This window comes from Lepisma saccharinum, chromosome 30, assembly GCF_977018435.1.
Source record: "Lepisma saccharinum chromosome 30, izLepSacc3.1, whole genome shotgun sequence".
Taxonomy (NCBI): Eukaryota; Metazoa; Arthropoda; class Insecta; order Zygentoma; family Lepismatidae; genus Lepisma; species Lepisma saccharinum.
The window spans coordinates 26,989,648-27,005,343 of NC_139258.1; the positions used below are offsets into that span (position 1 = coordinate 26,989,648).

At 38.6% G+C, this 15,696-nt stretch overlaps 1 protein-coding gene across 1 annotated transcript in view; it reads right to left on the reverse strand.

The window, feature by feature from the left end:
* The window catches only part of LOC145981916 (peripheral plasma membrane protein CASK-like), a 902,867-nt gene that overhangs the window by 597,842 nt on the left and 289,329 nt on the right, over positions 1 to 15,696 (reverse strand). The window contains exon 2 of the mRNA XM_083115412.1: positions 4,405 to 4,517. Within this exon, the coding sequence (XP_082971538.1) occupies positions 4,405 to 4,517 (113 nt within the window). The remainder of the gene's footprint in view (positions 1 to 4,404; positions 4,518 to 15,696) is intronic.

Below are 15,696 nucleotides of genomic sequence, written 5' to 3' on the forward strand. Positions count from 1 at the left end.
CAAAGTTAAGTGGGGAGGCTTATCGTAAACTTGCAAACGAAAAGCGTGAAAGAGAAGCAACCTTACAGAAAAAGCTTGGTACAGTGGACACGTTTTTAAGGCGAAAGGAACAAGTGATTTCCGAAAGCAGTCAAAAAATTGAAGTGGAAGCGGCTACATCGAGTGAACTCTGTGAAACGCAAAATGTCGAAAATATTGTGGGTTTAGTGGAGGAAGAAAGTGCACCTTAGGTAGTGTCCCCTCAGTTCGTAGGAGTTCCTGATTGTGACAGTGAGAGTGCAAATTTCGTTAGTGACGATCCTGCCGAGTGGTGTCTGAATGAGTCTACAATTGACATTCTTCTAAGACGTGGAATTAATCAAAATGCTGAAAACGATTTTTCTAAATCGCAAAGACTCGTAGCAGGTAAGACAATATTTTTAAATAATAGTGTTTTTGTTCGTAAACTTGTAAATGGCGAATCAATTTCACGGAATTATTTGGTATATTCGTGCAGCACTGGTGCCGTTTATTGTGCATCATGCAGGTTGTTCAAGGGCAAGGCAAACATCGCAACTCACGGCATTTCAGACTGGAAAAACATTTCAAATATTCTAGCATCACACGAAAAGTGGTGAGTGGTGAATTTAATTTCTCAATATATTACATAATTTTAGGTATAGCACATACAGAAAATGAATTGTTTGTTATTGATAGAGACCGGAAGTTTGGCAAAATGCCTCTTTTTATCTACTGCATATATTGATAAAATTTTTCCGGATATACGTTTCTTAAGTTGTTTCGAATGTTTTGGAATCCTTTTCATTTTGCCTATTTTGGACCCCACTGCCTATTTTTAATTATAATGCCTTTTTTTGCCTTTTTCAATGAAATTTGACATTTTTTTAAAAAAAATGTGTATATAAATTATTTTTCTCCCAAAAAACGTTGTTGGCATTTATTTTTCTTCCGTTTATTATGTGAATAATTTTCGCCTTATTTAAGTAATATTGAACTCACGCATGTTTCAACATTGCTGAAGGAGAAAAGTGTGAGAAAAAAGTATTTCATGCTGAGTCAGGATATTGCCTTTCGGTTAACATTTCTTGTGCATGATTGACTGCTGAAGTGGACAGGTTGATTTCGAACACAAAGAAAATATTTCTGAAATCTCCCTCTCGAACCCGAAAATTTCAGGAAGTTGCGATTGAGCTTAGTTTACCTCAGCAACCAGTCTTGACGAGATGGGAACCTGGATATCAGCAGCTATATATTATGCTAACAACCTTCAAAAAATCAGTGAGGCGATCGATGCTCTTCCAGAAAATGAAGCGGCTTCAATTCGTGAAGTGAAAAAACTCCTGTGCTATTCAAGTTTACTTTTGCACATTATGGTGCATTGCCAGAGACAATTACAATTATAGCATCCATGAAAATCTTCGAGGAATCTATGCAGCAGATGATGGAAGTGCCAGGAGAAAAGGGGTGAGCTGTTGCGGAAAAGTGCTAACGGGTAGTGAGTGCAAATGAGGACTTGAAACAATTGAAAACAATTTGTGATATTCTAAAAGGTGAAAATGCTGTTACCAAAATGAGTCCAGCTACATTAGCTTGTTATATGTATGCTCCAATAACTTCTGTCGAAGTAGAAAGATCATTTTCTATTATGAAAAACATTCTCTCTGACAGACGACTATCAATGAATGTTGAGAACTTAAAAGCACCTTGTAGTTATGTGCAATCAAGACGGAGAAAATTGAAATGCTCTTCCCAATTAAGATTTTAACATTTTCCCAGAAATTATAGATAAAAGTAAGCGACTTCTAAATGTGTCTTTTTTCGGTTTATTTTGCCTCTTTTTTTCATTTTTAGTGCCTATTTACCACATTATAAATGCCTTTTTGCCTGCCTATTTTAACGAAAATAAATGCCTGAACTTCCATGCTCTAGTTATTGATTTTTATCCTTTATTTTTTATTTCAGTATGTTCACTAATTTTTGTATTAGCCTGTAAAAATACTGCAAATAAGTTACTACTTTTCTTTTGAGAAGGGCGCACATTAAGTTTGTGCCTAGGGGCGGCGAGGAAGCTTAATCCGCCACTGCCCGGGACCCCTAGCGTCGTAGCGCATTGTGATAATCACTCCGCCTAGAAGGTCGGCGGGAGTTGATTGGAGTTAGTTAAATGAAGGCTGAACCCAACGGTACAGTCAGAAAAAATTCAAATGATATTCTGATGTGTTATTTGTTGTTGCTTTGATCTTTTCTGAAATTTAAATAAAATAACTGAAAATGCAAAAGGGGGTTTGTACCATACAAGACGGTATAATTTATATATTTACAAATTATAGAAATCTTAGCAAATTTTAAATAACGTCACATAAACGCTAATTTTCTGCAGACTGTACACTCAATAACAGACACTTGAATAACCAATAAAGAGATTATCCTTACTGAAAAAGTTAGCAGTGTCATCTAACGGGAAAGTTATGAACTAATAAATACACGCACGGGAAGCACACACATACACGTATATCTGTGTATCAAATTGGACGACGTTTTACATTATAATTTACGAAAATTCCTTTCCTTTCGAGAATCAGCTTTATTTTTCCAAATTCTTCGAAATTAAATCTGTTTAGGATTTCTCACACAGTATTCAAGTCAATCTTAGTGTCATGTGCGCTTGCTACTACTCAGATATCTCTAAGGAAGGTTTCAGACAGAAGCGACACATGTTGCTTGGGAACGAACCAATCAACAGCAACATTTCACATCGTAGCGGCATAACAGACCGCACAAGTCTCCGTTTGATTGGTGAAATCCTCACGCGACACATGTTGCTTGTTGTTTCGGTGTGAAATCTCGCGTATAGTTCCGTGGCATCGTAAGTACAGCGTGCATCACAATAAACAACTTATCAGGTTTATTATTAAAAAAAATATCTTAAACACAACAATGAGGTTTGTTGCATAGCAATGAGAAAATTTTCATGTCATGTTTTCATGCGCAAGACTTTTGTAAACACGGTTATTGTGGTGCTGGTGTAGTGTTAAAGAAAATGAAGACTTTCACAGGTGCAGAAAAAGCAGGCTGTATAGTTTCCAGACCTTACACCAAGGGTCTTCAACTAGACACACAGTGTGGGCCACATTAACAATTTCAATGACGCTCGCGAGCCACGAAGTAATGCTGCGGTATTGAGAACTGTAAGGCTCAGGAACTCATACATTCTAATGGGTTCTATTGGGTTCCGCTGCAGGACCGGAAACTTTTCTCTCGCACAATTTAAATTCGGTCCAAGTTGCGTATTGTATAATTAAAGAAGTTCCTGGACCGAATTTAAATTGATCCAGAAAACATGTTCCTGGACCGTATTTAAATTGAGCCGAAAAAAAAATGGTTCCTGGACCGTATTTAAATTGAACCGGAAAAATTTTCTGGACCGAATTTAAATACTTTACAGATAAAAAGGTTCTTTACGGTCCAGAACCCATTTACGCTTGCTGATTTTCTCCCCTGGACCGGAATTGAGTTCATTTAAAATTCCTGGACCTTTAACTGCTGTAAGCTGCTGCATCTACCATTTACTTAATCCGGTTTTTATGTTAAGTACTTAATTTTTCAAACGGGCACGGGCCACGGCAAAGGACTCTGCGGGCCACCTCTGGCCCGCGGGGCATGGGTTGAAGACCCCTGCCTTACACCCTTGGACTTCTGCATCTGGGACTTGGTGAAAGACAAAGTCCATGTGGCACCTATGATGCAGAATGTGCAACAGCTAAAGGAGAGACAAGAAACGCCCTTGCTTTGGTGAACGAGGAGTTCTTGGGAAAAGTGTGGCAAGAAATAGATGGGGTGTGTGTCGCATAACTGGTGGAAGCCACATTCAATATTTATAGACATTCATAGAAACTTGAAGTGTTACTGATTGATACACACAAGTATCATTGTCAGTCGAAATAAATTCTTAAAGTTGTTTACTCTATTATGAAACATCCTGTATATTCTCTATCACAGATTTCTAGACAACAGCGGAATCAATCGCATGAAGTTTCACCTGAATGCTCTAGGAGAAATTCTGAACATACGTAATTTTTTTAGAATTTGAAACATCATAAGTTCTTGAGAAACGCTGACGTTTCGAAACGGCTCAATAAGATTCCAAAAAGCAGATTTTCTCGTTTTCCGCCATCTTGAATTGTTCTTGTATTTCGACAAAATCGTACCAGAACCTTGTTACACATAGAAGTATAGGCCTCCTTCTACACTGTAACTCTTAGATAAATCATTATTCAAGCAAAATTGAAATAATTTCAGTGGATTTGAAATGAATGTTTACGTGTGTAACTTCACAGTCACAGAAATATTAGTTTTAAAAAACGCTATCATATCAAAGGTAGACAAAAGCATTAAAGAACTCACCCGATGTGCTCAATCCTGGACTGGAAGTAAATTTCGCGACGTCCACTATCTTCACCGCAAAGTGTTGAGCTGTCTGCCGATGAACACATCTTCTCACTACACTAAATGGTCCCCTGCAGCAGAAAGGAAGAGAAGGAGAATTAGTTTTGCGTTCTGTGTACAGTGATTCTATGCAAGAAATAATACGATGAACTCTACGAGTAAATTTTAACGTTATTGAATTATTGTAGCTTCGCGTCAACTACTAACGCCGAGAATAGATTCCCACTAACCTTCTGACTCCATCTGATGCCTCTTATATATCTGACTCTCTCTATCTATTGGATTGCATCTAACCTTCTGACTCTATCTGATTGAATCTATTCATCTGACTCACTCTATGATTGCATCTATTCCTGACTCTCTCTATCTGATTGCATCTATTCACCTGACACACACACACACACACACACACTCTCTCTCTCTCTCTGATTACATCTATCCATCTGACTATCTGATTGCATCTTTTCATCTGACTCTCTATATCTGATTGCATCTATTCATCTAACTCCCTCTATCTGATTACATCTATTCATCTAACTCCCTCTATCTGATTGCATCTATTCACCTGACACACACACACACACACACACACACACACACTCTCACTCACTCTCTCTCTCTCTCTCTCTCTCTCTCTCTCTCTCTCTCTCTCTCTGATTACATCTATCCATCTGACTATCTGATTGCATCTTTTCATCTGACTCTCTATATCTGATTGCATCTATTCATCTAACTCCCTCTATCTGATTACATCTATTCATCTAACTCCCTCTATCTGATTGCATCTATTCATCTAACTTCCACTATCTGATTGCATCTATTCATCTAACTCCCTCTATCTGATTGCATCTATTCATCTAACTCTCTCTATCTGATTGCATCTATTCATCTAACTCTCTCTATCTGATGACATACTCCCCCCATCTCTCTCTTTCTCCTTATCGTAAATATGCTAAGAATGCGAGAATTTGAACCAGCAAGCGCATATATGACCTAAATATGCAAAACAAAAAACAAACTCTCTTCAAGATGATTCCTTATCACCACTCCGCAAATAGGTCTATAATCTGAGTTCAGTGATTGAGTTGAAGTATGCCACATAGATTTTCTGCAAGTTTCCAAAAATAAATGACCTACGATATAGCACACTTTTTCAATATTTGAATAAATCGTTAAACATATAACGGAAAAGAAAGGGAGAAATTAAGTGGGCGGAGCAAAGCTGTGCGCGCTGCTGTAAGCCACGTTTCTCCTCCATGCACTCACTTCTCCTCTCACGCGTTCATTGGTCCAGCCCTCTCGAGTCACTACCTGCGCAGTGGACTTGCTTTCGTTCGCTTCCTCCAGAGATTCTCCGGACAGAGTGTAGTCATGACACTTTTGACGCCATTCTGTGTTGTTCTATAAAATTAAGTTTGGTTCTATTGGTTAACAATACTTAATCATCCCCTTTGGGTGAGGCACGTACCCCCGCGCCTCTATCGCTAAATCCTCCAATGGTTTGGTTCAATGCTGTTATTCACTTTCCCGAGAAAACTTCATCCGGGTTTCCTACGCCTAAACAGGGCCTGCCCCTGGAAGCAGCATTAAAACTGATTTAGATTAAACAGGCTCCTTTTCTTCTTCCATTTCGACGTTCGATTTACGAGAGTTGGTCTGTGCTTTCTGTAAGGGGTAACATGAAAGCAGAAATAAACTCCGTTAGGATACCCAAGTTTCAGAAGTTGTTAAAAACGGAAGCAGTGTTGCCACATGAAGAAAAAAATCCCTTTTTTGTGGTGAAAAGGGAAATTAGATAAAAACTATCACAATTTCAGGGAAATTATAAGACATCTGACTCTACATAATTACAGTCTATTTAAGTTCAAGTTTCATATCCACATTTTTTAAAAAATATATTTATTTCTTTATTTGCTGTTGCTCTATATTTCTGCTTCTTTTAAATCTATTTATATATCTGTTAAGTTTATTGTAGGTCATTTTTCTGTATCTTCGGATAATTGTAACGATGACGATGAACGATTTAATGGATTCCTGACCAAGATTCAAACCTGGAACATCTGGCCAGAAAGCGATGAAGTTTACATATATGTGAAAAACTTGTATTTTTTTATTCATACGAACATGTACTAACGGAAATATTACTACTACTGCTGCTACTACTACTGTTAATAATAACAATAATTATTATCATTATTTTATTTGTTTAGATGAAGGGAAATATTGGTTCAAAAAGGGAAATTTTGCCCCTTGGAAAGGGAAATTTTGCCACTTGGAAAGGGAAATTTTGCCCTCAGATTCTGACAACACTGGACGGAAGAGAAGAGAATGAATTGAGGGTGAAAGGAAGAAACTTTGTCCCTCAAAACCCGAAACTTGTAAAAGGGAAGAGGATAAGGGGCCGGGGGAAGGGGGGGGGGGTGATGCAAATTCGAAAGCAGAGAAGCTCGGGTGGATATTCGCTAATACGAGGTCTGGCGGGATTGAATAAAAACAGGAAGACGCCGAGGAAATAGGAGAAAATGCCACCTTTACCGCTCAGAAATGGAACAAGGGAGTTTGGGGGGGGAGGGGGGCCGAGGAAACGACTCCCCGCGAGTTCGATTCCATGTAAAGCAACCGGAAAAGGCAAAAGGGTTAATATTAGGAGGGGAAAATGGGAGTGGTTAGGAACGCGAAGGTAGATGGCGTTGGTGCGGCATTCCGGTCGACACTGAAACGATATCTCGATTCTGGCGTCCACATCGCTGAGGCTATTCAACCAGGTTGCAAAAATTGGGTGGCCGAAATAACAAAAGCACACACATTAGTGCCGTGAATAGAGTTGCGTTTTACAAACATGCACAAACTTGTTTACCAAATGAAAACCTTCATTAACGCTGAAAAAAGCGAACAAAGTTTTGCTGGTACTATTATTATGTTTACCACGATCAGTCAGCATTTGTAAGGTGGATTTGGTTTATTTTACTATGGTTTTCTGCCACTTTGGGCTAATCGCGAAGATGAAGATGAGTGATGAAATGATGAAATCGATGAAAGGACACTCACAAAGAATACCAATATCCAAGCCGGGATTCGAACCCGAGATCCTGACGTCGTAGCTCGATATGTTAATAACTCCGCCACGGTGTTCAGAGAGAAAGGGTTGGAGGATTCAATTCTCCCATTATGTTCCAAACACGGGAAAATACATTTTAGTTTAATTTATGAGCGCGCACACACACACTCATTCACACACACGTTTCTTATTTTCTCCCATTTGTGGAATATGGATGATCAGAAGAAACTGAGGAAGGGACACTCAAGAAGGAACACTCGTGTGTGGGGGGTGTGTGTGTAAGATATACATATATATATATATGTTAGATTGTGTGTGTGTGTGTGTGTGTGTGTGTGTGTGTGTGGAGTGGAGAGGGGTGGGGTGAGATTGCGTAGTGGATAAGAGTTTGCAGTGCTGGTGTCCTTGTTTTCTTGAAAGTTGGGCACAATGTTAATATGAGACCTAGTGAAACTTAAAGAAGATTTGGTAAGTATAATTTTTAAAAATTTTGTAACGTGGACATACTGAATCAAAAACCAAGTGTGCAACATTATCTCACTGAAATCTATAGAAATAGGCTCCCGCATATCCCAACGCTTAGCACACTCGCATTTTGTGTGAGCGCCCAAATTTCTGTACTGACCAGCATCAGAGGGAGGGAAAATTGGGAGCCACTAGAAAAGAAGCTAGCTCCGATCTCGGGAGCCGATCCGCCGGCGATGTGTTCTCAAATAGCTGTTGCGTCACTTCTACCCATGTCCCGCGCATAGCAGCAGAGAACGAGTGGGGGGGGGGGATCGATGGGGAGAGCGGAGCAGTACACGCTGCTGAGAAGGCTGATAACCGCAGTCGCTTTACCCCCTCCACGCAATCCCGTTCCCTCTCACGTGTTCATTGGTGGAGCCGTCTCGCGTCACTACTTGCGCAGACTTGTTTTCGTTCGCTTGCTCCGGAGATAACTGGGACACACACGCAGAGTTTATTATGATCTTGTCGAAAACTCATCTAGACTGGAAAGTTTCCCTTGGCACGCCCTGTTTGTGTGTTTGTGCGAGTTCCCGTATCTTGTACATTAATTCAACGTCCTCTTATGGCACATCGGGTTTGAATTTCAATGCAGAGATCCGCTTGCACTTAAAAAAAAAAATTTCTTCCATAATCTCTCACTAGATGTCTCTGAATGCACCACTAAACAAGCATTTCAAAAGACACATGCGAGTCACGTAAACCTAATTTGGAGCTGAGAATATAGTGGACGTGGGTCAAAAAGTGTCAACTGGGAAACTGGCTCTTTACTTTAATAAAGAGCTCTCTCTCTCTCTCTCTCTCTCTCTCTCTCTCTCTCTCTCTCTCTCTCTCTCTCTCTCTCTCTCTCTCTCTCTCTCTCTCGCTCGCCTCCCCCCCATTACCATGTTGCCATGGCTTTCCGAAATGCACTCATAAATCGACGAGAGAGAGTGCATCAGCGTGTGTGGGAAGAAGGGATATGGGAGGAATGCTCACGTGTCTTCACTCCCATTTATCACGTGGAATTTAATTATTACATGGAAAATCTGAGTTCCGGGAAAGAAACGCAAGGTAGCATTTATACAGAGGCGAAACTTCTGAATTACGCCTCATGTTCTTCAATTTCTTCCATCATCATGTATTTATGGTTTAGTCAATGGCAGCACTTCGAGCCCCGAGCAGTGTTGCCATATGAAGGGAAATTTCCCTCGGTTGAGGGAAATTCTTGTAACCTTTTAAGTGAAAGGGAATTTTTTTAAAATATCAGAATTGATGGGAAATTTCAAGATATATGAATCATATATTGAACTCAAGCTCCTTTGAAGTATGAAACATATTTCTATTTTGTTTGTCCAGTAGTTTATTCCCCAAAACGGCTATGAATATTTTAATTCTCTTTGGAACAATTAAATGTTATTTTATTTCGTTATTCCCTCTTTACTATAATTCATTCAGCCACTAATAGTGTTTTTGTCAATTCTGTTTTTCTAAGAGTTAATGATGGTGGTAGTTGTAACTACAATAATATTAATAGATTAAATTTTGTGGTTGCGATTCCAATTTTTCAGTAATAGTGGGAAATTTTGTACCTAGGAAAGGGAAATGTGCTAAAACCTGGCCCTTCTAACGTAAACATGGTAATTGTAAAAATTATGGATGCTACTTATAAGCTTGGTAATCACGTGATGAATCAATAGCGAAGGTGTTGAACGTACAACGTGCATGGACACAAATTCCAACCCCCCCCCAAACACACACCCATAGAAAAGGGCACAGCACAGCTTCAAATTTAAGGCCACCGAGATATCATGTAATGGTAAAGTTCCCCGTGACATGAAGGCACATTTAGGGGATGTGGGGTTAGGGGCCCCGCCCATTATCGATCTCGGCCATTTTGAAGGTGATGTGATCAGCACCACACTCCGGCCGCCTTTTACCCCCCCCCCCCCCCAGGTACCCATTTATTTGAGGCTAGGTGAGCCCCAGAGTCGGTTTATGCGTGGACAAGATCGAAAAAATTCCCAACTTAGAGCACCCATTCCGGGAATCGAACCCGGGTCTCCCGCGTGGTAGTCAGACGCCATACTGACTAGACCACCCGGGTCTTACCTGAAGTTCATGTAGCTTTGTTATTATTAGGACCCTGATAATTATGTACTAAGGAAACAGTAAAATATATACCTATATATGTATTTAAAAATCCAACATTAGTACAAAATAGTAAAGGTAGGTAGGTATTGCACTGTGCCATGAAGGAACATAGGGCCCAAGGCCTCACATATTCTCGATGTGGAGGTGATGTAATCAGCACCATGCTCCGGAAGTCTGCACAACCCAGATATTCATTGATTTCAGGCTGGGTAAGCCTCGGATACACTTTCGCAGAGTCATATACGTAGTATCTTCTCTCAGGAAACGTTCCGTTTGCACATGGTTACTGCCCCAGCTGCCCAACGTGACCCGGTCCAACCATTTCGCAAACAAGGTGAAGACACCTCCCATACCACACGCCCACAACGGACCCACAGTTTCACCTTCTTGTTCCGTCAATACTACCCAGAGCTGCTAAATCAAGGCAGAGGATGTCGCGAGTGTACGCCGCGTCCTAACTACAATGGAATCGGCCGGTCGCCATGGTAACCGAAGGCGGGGAACGCCGATGAAGGATCCAAAAGTACGCAGGCATTGTACGCTTCGGTCAAGATCAGCTGAAACGCATTGCGCGATAAATATGTCCTGGTTCTTTTCACGGATATTGTAACATGATGGCTACTCTAGGACCTTGATAAAATTCAAGTATAATTCACGGTTTTAAAGACTAACTTTCCAAAAAAATTCAAGGATACGAGCAGATGTATTCTCTATTATCGCCTCTCACCGCTCACACCCATACACACACAAATATATTAACCCTAGCAATACCAAGGTATTTTTTGTTATACGGATTACCAGGGGGGGGGGGCTCAGAGGCCCATGAATGAAAGTTCAATTGAACTGGACTGATGTGTGTTTTCTATCATTTGTACACATAAGTTAACTAATTAGACACTACTTTCATGTTTTGTTATGGATTATACATGAAAGATAAATTACATAATGATTTTTAAGTAATTATAGTAAATCACTAACATTTATTACTTTTCTTCAATTACAATGTTGATACTTGGAACAATGCTTAAACTGTGCAAAATTCTAGCAAAGTTATATTTTTTTCTTTTTCTACTATCCATAAATTCATTATTTCGAATTATTACTATAGTTTAGCAATTATCCTCTCATGTATTGAAATACCTTTAAAACATCATTGCGAAATCTTTCCTTAGAATTACCAAGGGATGGGTCTTTGAGGCCCATAAACAATATCAACGAAATAAAGTAACTTTTTAATGAACATTTTTAGGAAAAATCACGCGATGTCATTCTAAATATTGCAAAGAACAATTACTATTTTTTATGAATTTTTACATTGATGGATATACATGGAATACGCAAAAAATGAATCAGTGGGCCTGAGAGCCCCACCCCTCCTGGTATTGCTAGGGTTAACAATATAAAGGGTGTGTGCAATTCAAATTGATCCAAAAATTCTAATTCAATTCAATTAAACGGTACACATATTTAAAAAATTTATTTTACTGTGGAGTTTACATTTGCCATTTCACATACTCAAACTCGAAATACATCTACAAACGCAAGTCACAAATGTTACGGGATATACTCAGTGATGTACGTCTACGCGTAAACAACGATAGTCTACATTCTACACGTAGACTACTTTATACACGTAGATTACGTAATCTATGTAAACAACATGGCGAAAGGTTATAAGTTAGCAAAGGGCGCCCTGGAATTAAAATAAAATTATACTGCGTATCACTTGTTGATGTGTGAGGAGAACTTTTCATACTTGTCACCTAGGAAGAAACCTAATATAGGAAATATTCTCGTGTTTTATGGGAAAAAGACCACTCTTGTCTCACGACTGCCATCTGTTGTTGTTTTTTGCATACTATTTATCTTCCTCCATTGTTGATAATAGAAGAGAAGAGAAATTTTGTTGTAAATAGGATTGTTTTCATTTCGTTAGGAATACAGTTAAAAATGTCACTTTCCTTTCATGAAACCCTTGAAAATTAATTTTATTGCACTTTAGGTTGTCTACGTAATCTATGTAAACTACAACCCAATGTAATCTACGCGTAGATTACGTGTAGACAACGCATGTAGACGTAAACTTATAGTCTACGGCACATCACTGGATATACTGTACTAATCTACGAATATTTATTAATTGTATAAGAATTTCAAACTCCAATTTATCTAATCAAATTCAAGATATCTTATCTTGCAATAATCTTCCGTCTCTGAGATAGATTGTTCTGCAAAGGACAATAACAAAGCAAACGAACTAAGAGAAATATATTTTATTTTTCACGCAGATCTCTTTTATTTTTCTTTGTCGATAAAAAAAACTACAACTGTGAAAACTTTCCTCAAAGCATTAAGAAATATGCATAAATTCAATGCGATTTGGATTAATAAAAGTTGCATAATTCTCGGATTTCAAGGAATTTCAGGCGAGAAGCCACCCTGTGTAAATAAGCACTAGCTCAATAGATGGCACTGACTGCACTGATCAACTGAATGAACAACGCAGTGTATTTATGCTAATACATTTAAACCTAGCAAGCCTAACCTAGCCAGGAAAGCATTCGCGCTTACGTCAGAAGATAAAATACGGCGCCAGAAATTCCCTTCACATCACATACAGCGTTGTCACATAAAGGGAAATTTCCCTCGGTGCAGGGAAATTCAGGTAAAATTTTGTGAAAAGGAGGGGGAAAGTTTTATGTAAAATATCAAACTTAAGAAAAATCTACACATACTGGGATCACATCTTACATTTAATCTGTTCGAAGTGTATTGTCATGTAATCCCACAACAAATAATGTTTACTAATAATAATAATAATAATTTAATTTTGACTTGGAACAAAAGCAATAACTTCACGTTATTTACTTTTCAAAATTATTCTGACAACTGTAAATGTTATGTTAACTATTCTTATAGAAAGTTTCATATATTGCATATTTTTGGAAAATTGTACAATTTGACAAATAATATTTATTATTAATTATTTTGATTAATTAAGTAAATCCTAACAACTCTGTGAGTTGATCATTTCTATGGGTTAGACAATAATAATAATAACAACAACGTATGTTGGATTTCTGTGTTCGGATATTTAAATTGTTCTACAGTAATATGAAGGGATGTTAGCACAGAGCGGCGCCAGTGGTCACAGGTTCGAATCCCAGCATTGGCCAATTTCATATCATCACTCATCCTCATCGTCGCGATTAGTCAAAAGTGGCAGAAAAGTGACGCTAAGCATCAAAAATCTAATCTAATATGATGGGAAAATTTGGATGAAAAGGGGAAATTTTCCAAATGGGGAAGGGAAATTTTGTTCTCAGATTGTGGTAACACTAATCCCACAGCAGCCATTTTATTCGGATGATGATAAACTTTTCTTTCTGTCTGTGAGGATGAGGGGTTGTATATGACTCATCGGAGAGTAAGGTTTAATTTGAAATCGATACGGTGGAACTGTCCAAACCAATATTTGGAATAATTTGTCACTGTCTATGGCAGCTGCCTCGCTCAGAATAACAAGGACCCTTGGAACAATCACTTGAAAAATAAAACGGATATTTTAGCCTCAAATAAAAAAAGTTAGAGGTATGAACAATTTTATAATCATATTTGCCAACTTTTGTAGATGTTTAGTGGGATATACAATCGAAAAATTAGTTTGATGTAATGGGTTCTTTTTTTAATAGGTGGTCCTAGTATGCAGAAAAAAAATGGTTACATGATTTCTGAACGCTTAGCCGCCATATTGGATTCAAGATGGCGGAATTCAAATTTTTAATCGCTTGTTTCTCGGCTATTTCTCAACCGATTTCAATTTTTCTTTTTTCATTTGAATCCTCTAAATAAGACCTTCAATCTGTGTTCCTATCATGTTTTCGTTAAAATCAACAATACTACTGGAAATTTGAAAAATATAAATTAAGTGCAAAATTTACAATAATATAGCCAAATTATGACTTATTGGAGAAAATCACCTATTGTGCAAAGTTATATGGGATCTTAGATAAAGTAAATCATTTTTGTCAAACTTTACGCCGGGGAAAGTCCATTTATGGTGCAGGGTGCCTAGAAAGTAACTCGTTCTGCTTCCGGACCTCGTCCGTTTCGGTGGTAACGATGATGAAATCGACTGCTTTCAGTTTTTTCCAAAGGGATTTGTGGGCACAAATGAAAATGTTGGATTAGGACATGTGCTGTATACTAGGAATGCCTGAATTACGGCTCGTGGGTCATAGCGGGCTCACCGCTCTCTCTTATATGGACCTCCACAGTACTTATTTCATTTCCACGCATTAAGATTAGTCTAAATATGATATAATGTGGATCGCGATGAATTGCTCAAGTACGTAGCTACTGGTCCTGTTTACAAAAAGGTATGCTCACCCAAACTGCAAGATGCAAGAGAAGATGAACAATTAATTCCAGTGTAAGATAAGATTACAGGAGAGATAAGACTACGGATCTCGCACACATTGACTAGAGTAGCCAATACATTCAAATTTGACTGAAGGTAAACAGTTCCTCTATAGTTTTAAATGAACTTAAGTGAAGGTGGATCGAGTGGACTGAATTTAATGGAATCTGTTCTCAGTTGGACTAAGGCTAGATATGAACTACAGTTCTTAGGTGGACTAACGGTAAAGTTAACTAGAGTTTCCAGGTGGACTAAAGCTAAAAGTGGACTAGAGTACTGAGATGGACGAAAGCTAGAAGAGAACTAGGGTTCTCAGCTGTACTAAATCTAAATGTAGACTAGAGTCCTCAGGTGGACTAAAGCTAAAAGTGGACAAGAGTCTTTAGGTGGACTAAAGCTAAAATTGGACTAGAATCCTCAGGTGGACTAAACTAAATGTAGACTAGAATCCTCAGGTGGACTAAAGCTAAATGTACACTAGAGTCCTCAGGTGGATTAAAGCTAAATGTAGACTAGAGTCCTCAGGTGGACTAAAGCTAAATGTACACTAGAGTCTTCAAGTGGACTAAAGCTAAAAGTGGATTAGAGTCTTCAGGTGGACTAAAGCTAAATGTAGACTAGAGTCCTCAGGTGGACTAAATCTAAATGTAGACTAGAGTCCTCAGGTGGACTAAAGCTAAATCTAGACTAGAGTCCTCAGGTGGACTAAAGCTAAATGTAGACTAGAGTCCTCAGGTGAACTAAAGCTAAATGTAGACTAGAGTCCTCAGGTGGACTAAAGCTAAAAGTGGACTATAAGTCTCAGGTAGGTTAAAGCTACAAGTGGACTAGAAGTCTGTGGAGGACTGAAGTTAAAAGTAGGCAACAAGTCTCAAGTGCACTTAACCTAAAAATGGACTAGAATTCTCGAGTGGAATAAATATAAAAGTGGACTGGAAGTCTCAGGTAGGCTGAAGCTAAATATATATCACAGTTCTCAGCTAACGGAAGCTACAGTGATACTTCTTAGGTAAAGTGGACCTAGGGTTCCGCTGAAATTTGTAAAGTCAATTTCTGCAAACTCCAACCCAATCCAGTACAGACAATTCAACCCATAATGCCTCGTATCTCTAGCTATCATAGTTCCTTAGAT